Source organism: Quercus suber, unplaced genomic scaffold (assembly GCF_002906115.3).
Source record: "Quercus suber isolate HL8 unplaced genomic scaffold, Cork oak 2.0 scaffold_263, whole genome shotgun sequence".
In the NCBI taxonomy this organism is placed as follows: Eukaryota; Viridiplantae; Streptophyta; class Magnoliopsida; order Fagales; family Fagaceae; genus Quercus; species Quercus suber.
This window is the reverse complement of record NW_027069719.1, coordinates 330,330-340,903: the sequence shown is the minus strand read 5'-3', so window position 1 is coordinate 340,903 and position 10,574 is coordinate 330,330. Positions and strand designations below refer to the sequence as shown.

At 32.9% G+C, this 10,574-nt stretch overlaps 1 protein-coding gene across 1 annotated transcript; it reads left to right on the top strand.

The window, feature by feature from the left end:
• The first annotated feature begins 3,395 nt into the window (after positions 1-3,395).
• Positions 3,396-6,606, top strand: LOC112038796 (protein phosphatase 1 regulatory inhibitor subunit PPP1R8 homolog). Its single transcript, XM_024071651.2, is given in 4 exon segments — positions 3,396-4,149; positions 4,152-4,293; positions 4,296-4,506; positions 5,075-6,606. Coding segments are annotated over 4 exon segments (1,278 nt in total). The 5' UTR covers positions 3,396-4,032; the 3' UTR covers positions 5,883-6,606.
• The last annotated feature ends 3,968 nt before the right edge of the window (positions 6,607-10,574 follow it).

Genomic DNA, 10,574 nt, shown 5'->3' with positions numbered 1-10,574 from the left:
TTTATTTTAGATGGCATCAAATATTGGGTGTGGCCAATCTTCCTGTTGTTGTTCAATCTCTAATTATGTGGCGGTATCAGAAGTCTCCGAGGTGGTTACTCTGGAAGTTGAGTTGGTCTTGTCATTTTAGTTTTCTTTAATAATATTTACCCCATGATATATGATTTTTTTTTTTTTTTGAACTCAGCACTAAATTAGTTATCTTGATGAAGAAAATTTAAGTTTTGTATTTAGCATCCTTCATAAATGATTCAAAAATTATCTCATAAATTTGGCATCTTGATCCGAAACAGTATGTTAGGTAACCAATGTATGTGTCAAGTAAATCATCAATCGAAACTTACTCCTCATACAATGATTTTGTGGGTCTTATAGTTATTGTAATTTTTTTGCATGTTTAAACATAAACATACCATCAAGTCCAAATTAATTTTACTCAACTCTACTACTTGTAATTTTTATCTATAATATGAAAAATGTAGAAGTTTAAGTATCAAAATTAGTATGGAAATAATATTTACCTTAAAAAAATATTTTTACTTATATGTTTATTAACATATTTAGTACATGGTAAGTGAAAATTTTACTCTAACTTATTTAAAAACAAATAATAAGAATAATTCAAAGAAATAGAAGAAAAAAAAAAAAAAAAAAACAATGTAACAACCAACTACACATAACAGTTGGTATTTCACTAACACCATAACATTGGTTCTTTTCAAAAAAAAAAAAAAAAATTCTAATTTACATATATATATTGTGGGGACAATTTTTGCCTCAAGACCAAATGTTGCACTTTGTAATCATTTTTGGCTTAAGAGTCCCACATTGGAAGAATTGTCTTCCTCTTTCTTTAGGAAGTGTTGCATTTAACCAAGTGTTGCATCTAACCAGCTCGCGTGGTTCATCGGTTCCACCGAAAACTCTAATTTGTTGAAACGGAGCATAGTGCGCTTTAGGCGTCGAGCGAGAAACGTCTCTTCTTTCGTTTCGGTTTATTCACTGATCTGAAGTCTATCCGAACCGAATTAGCACTTCTCAAATCAAGCTAAGCCTCTCCAGCTGAGCTAGGTGCAAACTAGTGGTACTCTAACTCCATTGGCTCATGCCTTATAAGGTAGAAAGAGGAAGACAATTCTTCCAATGTGGGACTCTTAAGCCAAAAATAATTACAAAGTGCAACACTTGATCTTGAGGCAAAAATTGTCCCCACATATATATATATATATATATATATAAAATTAGAAAAATATTTATACTCTGCCTTTCATTTGGGTTTTCCCCTTATTAAAAAATTTCATTTTAGATTTCAAAAAATATTTTAAAGCTTAAAATTTGAAGGTCTCCACATTTTCTCTTTTATGTGTATAGCTTAGTATATAAAAAATATGCACATGAAGTAGAAATACAAATTATATTTTTTAATCGTTTACATTTGTTACAAGTTTATTTTTAACACATTTATGTATAACATAATGGATAGTTTATCATTTGTAATATTTGCATGCATTTCTAAAAGGTATAGTTGAGCAAGTTTTACCTCACAGTTGGCATTTAATGGCCTCTTTTCCTCACTTGTGGAGACAATTTGGCTTATTCAATATCACCCTTTTTTCTTCTACCTTGTGCATTTTCTAGTGGTTTGGAAAACTTCCTTTAACCTAACCCCACGAGTTCTAGTATATGGGCTCAAATGTAATATATTACAATAACTGATACCAAAATACTAGTAATAAATGTCTCGATATTCGTATTCCCAGCTTCAAACAGGCGAAATATAAAAAATTATCAACCAACTGGCGATTGCTACAAAGGCTCCACCTACAACCCTCAAATTTGTAGCAAGTTGAGTCATCACCAATAGTATACTTGTGGGAAACATGGTAGTGGTATAATAGGTTGAATAAAAGTAGGCAATAAAATGAAAGAATTTTTTTTTACCTTAAGTTACATAGCATAGGCAAATCATATAATACATCTTTAAATTTTGAAAAAAAAAATTAACTACATTAACCATTATTATTACAAAAGATAATGGGAAAGGCAAAACTCATTAGTCAATCATTCTCAATTTATGATGATTTCTAATCATCTCAAAACTCTTGAGTGTTATATTGAACTAGCCTGACCAATATGGATCGAAATGCACTCTCTCATTTTCGATTTGAAAAGAAAGAGAAGGAAATTCTACAACAAAGAAATTAAAGAAAAAGTTGACAAAGGCTGAGGCTCTCACTGTAAAACGAAGGCGTGGGGAGCTTATTTCTAATTTGGGTACATAAATACCCAAAGACATGCATCATTGATACCAAGATATTCTTTTGAAATTCCATAGCATTCATTGAAGAAGAGGGGAGCTGTATATTGAAGGAGAGGAAGGATTTTGGGTTTTGAGAAGGGGAGGTGAACCTGAAAATATGTGGGTGTGAAAAGCAGAACATTTTATTCACCCAAAAAAAAAAAAAAAGAGCACAGCATTAATTGACTAAAATTAGTGTACACGTGGCACACAATTAGAATTCTAATCGGTGTGTACATGTGGCACATAATTAGAGTTCTAATTTGGATTTCAATTTCACACTGTTTCTGCTTCATCTATTATTATATATATAAACTAGTCTGTAACCTCGTTCATATGCACGAGTACAATTAAAAATAATCACAATTTCATTATTCAAATTATAAAAAATATATATATATATATACATATATTAATATTATGATTTAGAATTTAATTAGATGTAGATTTTTTGGTTTTTGCACTCAATAATTCACTTGCCATAAAAATTAAAAAAATTAGATGGACAAGTAGCGTAAAATTGAACTTTAATTGAAATCCAATTTAGAATCCAATTGGATTTGAACTCTTCAATTTTTACACTCAATAATTCACTTGGCACAAAAATTAAAAATTAAAAATTAAATAGGACACTTTATGTATATAGACATAGTATTCAAACTATTCATCATGCCAAAGTTGTTTGGTTAGGGTGAATTAAGAAATGATGGAAAAATAGAGAAAAGAAAATAAGATGAAGATTGATAATTTCACCAATATGGGGATGGGTAGCATTTTCTCCCAAACCCACAATCTAATTCATCCAAAATGGAAAGAAAAATGAGAAGGAAAATGCAAGTTGAAGACAAGATTACCTTCTGTTTTTTCAACTAGATGCAATTACACGAAAGTTTACTTCATAGGAAGGAAAATTACTAGTGGAGAGGCGTCAAAGAACTTGTTCTCTAGTGAAAATGATTTTTTTTTTTTTTTTAATAAATCATAGTAAGACAAATAATATTTATAAATGTGCAAAACAAAAGGGCAGTGAGCAAAAAAGCAAAGGATAAAATTGACATTGAGCCTCAAACACATGTGGGAGATTTAAAGTATAGTATAGCTCAAACACTGTCGCTTTGTCCCAATTTTCTCGTCCCAATTCCTAAACTCCATTCCATATTTAACACCTCTTCTCTCTCCCTTTCTCTCTAAAGCCCAGAGCCAGAGGAGCCCGTTAAAACTTCAGAAACCCTATTCACTTTCAAGGTAAAAACCAATAACCCACACAAAAAAATACAATCTTATTAGTATTTGTATAACAACATTTATATTTCTTAATCTTGAATTATAGTTTAGATCAAAAAATCTTGAAACAAATTTCAATTCAATTAAACCCTTTTTGCGTTTTGTCCTATTCCTATTCTTCCTTTTTTTTTTTTTTTTTTTTTTTGAAATTAATTTTATTATTTAGTTTTTGCTTTTATACCTTTCGTTCTCAACATTGTAATCTGGTTGAATAGTTGAATCCTAGTTGACACTCATATATAATCATCCACTTGAAGCTTAAGCTAAGTTACTTGTTGAATTTTGAGGTTTTGGGTCTGTATATAGCATGGATTGGAGTTTTGAATTTATGGGTTTTGTAGTGTTTTAGATACTTAGGCTGAAATTGCATCTGGGTTCAATTGTATTTGTAATATTGTGGGGGATTTATCAAATTACTAGGGAATTTAGAAAAGGAAAAAAAAAAAAAAATGTATGGAAGAGCTGGTCTTGATCGATTCAAGAAAGCTGAAACCTTGGAACCATTCTCAGTGAGTGTTAATTCAGCTTACAAGCCCAATACCCAGTCTGTATCCAAGCCAGCTTCTTCCACTTCCTCAGTTTCAAATACCCACTTGCAAAAAATGCCCAAAACCAGCACCAGCAACAATCCCATGTTTCTAATAGGCCGGCGGTGCCGGAGGCGGCACCCTTGGTAGGGCAGAATCAGCAGGTGACTCAGATTGGAGGGGGGAATCAACTTGGCAACCGCCTGACTGGGCGATTGAGCCTCGGGCAGGAGTTTATTTTCTTGAGGTTTTGAAGGATGGGGTGGTTCTTGATAAGATTAATCTAGATAGACGGCGACAAATCTTCGGGAGGCAGGTTCATACTTGTGATTTTGTGCTTGATCATCAGTCTGTTTCGCGCCAGCATGCTGCAGTCATTCCTCACAAGAATGGGAGGTTAGATCTGTTTGCAATCTTCCTTGACATTATTTGGACTTCTTGTTTTGTTCTTTGCATAACATTTCTTGACATTTATTTGCATTACATGTTACACCACTATATTGTTTATGATTGAAAACAGAATTGTTAGGAAAGAGTGAAATTGGCTTGATTGTTTTGAGTGATAGCGGCTTAGTGCAGTGGAACTTTTGTTTTATTGAGTTCATGTTGGTTGATCAATTCAAAAATTTGTAATGCACCTGAATTCTGGGAAAACAGTGAAGGAAAGAACAAATCGCCTGAGCTAGAGTTAGAGCTTGGAGGTGGATGTTTCTATTGTTATCTGTACTAGAATAAAAATGTTTGTCATACTGGGTTCGACATTATTGGGTTTGCATCTTGTTGATGTTCCAGTGGGCTATGGATGCTTTTGAGGTGATCTTTCACTGTCCAGGTGACAGGCGCCCATGATGGCATGCATGTGTCATTTATAATTGTTACTTCTCATAGATAATTTGGTTTTGTGAAGTTTGGAAGGTTCTTTTATTTTATACATGGCATTCACAATGTTCTAACTTTCCCACAGCATATATGTAATTGACTTGGGATCTGCTCATGGTACATTTGTTGCGAATGAGCGCTTGACTAAAGATAGCCCTGTTGAGTTAGAAGTGGGACAGTCTTTGCGGTTTGCTGCATCAACAAGAATTTATATCTTGAGAAAGAATGAAGCAGCTCTTTTTCCTCGTCCTCCACCTAAAGAGCTCAATTTGCCGCCACCTCCTGATCCATCTGACGAAGAAGCTGTTGTGGCTTATAACACACAGCTAAATCGTTATGGTCTGAGCAAGCTTAACCTACCGGCAAAATCCACCAAGTCTGGTAGCTCAAAAGGTGGAAGAGATGACAGCCACCAGTCTGAGAGATCTACTAAGAGAATGAGGAAGCTGAGAGTAGCCTTCAGGGATCAAGCTGGGGGAGAGTTGGTTGAAGTTGTTGGGTTTTCAGATGGTGCTGATGTAGAAACAGAACCTGGTCCATTAGATGTGAAAGAAGGAAGTCTTGTTGGAAAATATGAACACCTTATACAGACTACTGTAATACCTAGAGGAAAGCAACAGTCCTCCATGAAGGAAGATACTACTTCCCAAAAAGGTGTGACCAATAAACTACAGGAAGTCTTAAATAAGGTCAAAACCACTTCAAAAGGTGGAATTTATGATGATCTCTATGGGGAATCATTTTCTGGAAAACTAGGTTCTTCCTGGGCTTATCCGTCTGTTAGTTCTGGTGATAGACCAGCTTCTCCAACAAAAGATGCCCAAGGATGGACATCGAGTGTAAGCTCAAGTAATGTTGATGAAGAAAATGACGATGATTTATTTGGTGACTAACTGAAGTGGGCAGACTAGGCAGTGGAAGGATTGTGTTATTTTCCTGTATGTGAGTTTTATAATATGATTGGAAGTTGAGAAGCAGTAACTTTTGGAAATTTTTGAAACTGCTTCCCTTGAAAATGGGTGATATATGGTGAATTCATTAGCAATTTTTTTTTTTTTGGGTAATTGCATGCCCCACCAAGGGTCTATAATCCTCCAATTCAGTTATAACCCAAGACTTTAACCTGTGTTATCCTAGAGGAGGCCAAAAGGAATTTAATTATGGCTGATTTTCAGCAGGTCAAGTTATTCCTTTTATTTTTTGTGTCACGTGTAAACCTGGACTAATGTGCTTGTGTTGGCCTAACAACATTGAAGATCATGTTGACAGACTGCAAATAGTTGGTTGGCATCCCTGTGGTTTGGCAAGTAGGTTATCTTACAAGGTTTACGGCGTTGTTGTTTACTTCTCCTTGCTTGTGCAACTTGATATGTTGGAAGGCAATAGCTCTGTTGTATTTCTGCTAAAAATGTGTCATACTCACTCTCTTGAGTTCTTGATATGCTGGAAGACAATAGCTCTGTTGTATTTCAGCTAAAAATGTGTCACACTCACTCTCTTGAGTTCTTGATAAGCTGGAAGGCATTAGCTCTTTTGTATCTCTGCAACAAATGTGTCCCACTCACTCTCTTGAGTTTGAATTTTGATGTTATGGGGATTGTTATCCCCTTCTTTTTAGGCCGTGAAATGTAGAAGGTCAAAGCCACTTAGCATTTGAGGACCAAAAGGTTCAAAACACTGTCTTCAGTCTTTGAGTAACAAACGTATGCATTTAGTTTTGCCCTCCAATTTTATTTCTCATAATGCTCGGTAGGACAGGCTAGTACTTACTTCCTCCTCTCTACTCTTTGGGTAGGAGATCTGGTGCCCCTTTGGCATTGCTGTAGGAAGTAAAGCTTCTATGATATGGAACTTTAATTGAAAAATTATTTAATGTTTTTAATGTTTGGTAAAATAAAATGAATAATGCTTTAAAGTTCAGGATTTATAAAGCCTGAACAGTAAATTGTAGAACTTTTTTCTTAGAAGTTTCAAATTTCAGCTTTAGCCTTAAAGCTAGAGGGAAAATACTTTTGGAACCTTACTGCATTTTGATGTGCCCGTTTGGTAGTAGTGTAGGAAGTAGAGCTTTAGCTATAAAGCTTCAGTTGTAAACCTTTTGTGAGAAAGAGTTTTGATGTTTAGAAACTTTGGCAAATTACAATACTAAAGTGCTTCAAAATTACTAAACTGTTTGCTAATCTATTGCTAAAGAGTTTTAAAACGTGGGAAATGACAATAATGGGACAAATAAGTTTTTTTTTTTTTTTTTTTTTTTTAATTTTTAGAATTGGTTGGCATAAAAATGCTGCTAGTTATTGCTATTTTATTTTAATAAACACCTTTTTCAAAATGGAATCTTATCAATTCACTTATTGATCAATATTAATTTAATTTTATTAAGTGAAATTACATAAAATTCTGAACATTTGACACTACTTTTATATTAAACCATAAATTTCTAATTACCCAATAATTATCAACTCCTTTTGTTGCAAGTATTATTATTATTATTATTATTTTAGATAATTTCATAATTGGGGTATAAGAGATTTAAACCAGGGACTTCTCTTTTGGAAACACTAAGAGTGCTTATTGAAGTATAATGCTCTTGACAATTATTATTACTAGCTTATAACCTTTGCATGTGTAGGGGTGCAACACGCGCGCGCGCGCACACACACAACATTTGTACCTATTAAATACTAGATCATACACATCCACAGTATTACATGGAAGCATAATAAATTTGAATTGAGTCATTTTATATTTTCTAAATTTAGATACACAAATTTGCATATAAACGTAATTGACACACACAATTAAAGTGTAATTGAAATGATATTTGGAATGAAATTGTAGTGGTTTTTTTAACAATTTGATAGTTACAATGGGGTATAGGAGGATTTTAACCTTAGACCTCTATGTTGGAAACATTAGCAGGTGTTAGTTGAATTACAAAGTTCTTAACATCAAATAATATGATAATTAGCATGACACTTGGCACAAAATTGAAATTCAATTAAAATCTAATTTAGATTCTTGATTGAAATTTCTATCGACTTTTACATATTATTATTGTTGTTGTAGTTGTTGCTTAGGGAAATCATCCAAACCCCCAAAATCGATTTTTTTCTCACTCTCCTCAATAGTAGCAAGCGATAGTGGTATCAGGATGAGTGACGGTGATGGAAGCGACGATGATGGATGAGAATGGAGGAGAAATGGTTTGGTTCCTCTCTCTCTCTCTGAGAGAGATCGATAACAACACCATCAGATTGGCAACGACTTCATTATATTGACAAGAAGGACCTTCAATAGAGAGTTGTGTGGTGGTGCATGGAGGATCGTGGGCTTTTTATTTTTCATGTTGTAACTAACTTTGGGCTTCACTAGTTCATGATTGTAATTTTTAATTGTATTTTTTTAAAGTTTCTCTGTGAGTGTGCGTGAAAAATTTGAGGATTACATAATAAAAGATTACTAATCCTTAACTTTTTTGAGGAATCCTTTATTATAGTGGTTGTAAATGATTTATTTTTCTCAGACAAGAATCTTTTTCCCCAAAAAAGAAAAAGAAAAAGAAAAAAAATGAAAGACAGAGACAATTTTGTCAGGGGTTGTCATATAACTCAAACAATAACAAAAGGAGCTTAATTTACTAAAAGTTTCAATTTTGAGCTTTCACTAAAAGAGCTTGTTAGAGCCTTAAAAGCTCTTTTCTGTAAGTTACAAGACATGATAAAATTGCTTTAAGTGTTGTTTTGCACAAAGATAGTTTCAAGGATGTGCTTTAACACATAGCTAGACAAACAAAAAATGCTTTAAGGGATTCAGTGGCACATGAATAAACATTCTGTTACATGATCTATTATGCATACAAAACGTGTCCTAAGTAAAGTCATAATAGTAATTTTGACAAATTAGATTTTATTCTTCTATACTTTAAACTTTCTCTTTCATTCTTATGATATTTTATATTTTAGTTATTGTTTCTTTTATTTGTAGATATTTTTTTAATTATAACTGCTTACTAAAAATAAATCAATTTGTATATGGAAAGCGTATGAAAACTGCGAAAAGAATATAAAAAATTAATTGAATCTCCAATAATATCTATTTAAGGCCAGCTTAAATCATCCAATCCAGTTGAACCGATCCATCACGGGTGGTTTTGATTCTTATTTTGAATACTTGATTGGGACTAGGTTTTATAATCGTCATGGCATTCAGATTAGCGCGAGAGGAAACTATTAAAAATCGATTTGGTCGAACTCCCTTCCTTAATCTCGTGCCTTACCCATCATCATCATCTTAGATGGCGAGTATGCAAGAAATCCGAACTTATCCATTGACAAAGCTATTACTAGGAAAAAAAAAAAATCTAATAGAAAATTTATGTGTTATCTCTCACATCAATAAGAAATATCTATTATAAAGACCTAGAAGATAATAAAATAGTACAACATAAAGATAACAATGAAAATTATTATGATGATGTTCAAATATGTAATATAGCAATTCTTGTTATATAAAAATATTAAATTCTTTTCCAAATGCATGTCAAGGTTTTCAAACCCGGACTGTTCAAAGAATCGTTAAAGGGAGAGGTTCAAGGTCTTAAAAGTTCGACCGAGGTCGAACCGTGATGACGTCATAATTAATTTAATAATTAAATTAAATAAATATAAATATATTAAATTTGTAAATATTAGCAAATTTGACAAAAATATCTTTAAAAATTGAAATAAACTTTCAAATAAAAAATTATTACTTATTCTTATTATACCTAAATGATATAAGTTAATGAATTACCTATAATGTTTTTAAAAAAATCCAAATCAGAGTAGAGATGATGAGATTTAAAAATAAATAAAAAAGAAGGGAAAAAAAAAAGTAATAACTCAGGACTTTTAGTAAATAAAGTAGCACTACTAGTGTACTAGTACAATGTGTATTTGACCATTCTGACTCCCACCAACCCACCTACCCACTCACGTCATTTCAAATTTATCTCTTCACATTATTACTCTGATGCTTTACTTCCTTCACAGTTCACACAGTTTCCTAACACATCTTCTTCTTCTTCCTCACGTCTGTGACTCATCTCATCTCCTTCTTCTTCTTCTTTTTCTTTTTTCTTTTTTTTTTCTTTTTTTTTTTCTTACCATACCATCGGTGCTTCCTATATTTTTTTGCTTCATTTTCGGATCTTCTTCATCATTTTCTCTTTTTATTATTTTTTTTTTCTCACTTCAGATCCATGCCAGAATTTCAGATCAGAAGGCAAATTTCTTCAGACATGCGGTTGAACCGGCTTACGGTTTGAACGGTTTTTCAGGTTAGACCTCGGTTCAAGCGGTTCTCTCGTATTGTTTAAATTCCCGATTCTTATATATAAAAAACCGTTTTCATCAACGGTTCACAGTTAACCCGGTCGGACCATATGGTCCGATCGGGGTCTAAAAACCCTGATGCATGCATCTCTTACAAAATTTTACTAACAAAACTTGCTATATTTATTTTTGTAAAGAAGAAGATTTTTCAAAATCAAAACTGATCAAATCCTACTTAAAATCTATTACGTCACAAGTTGGTTAGTCATA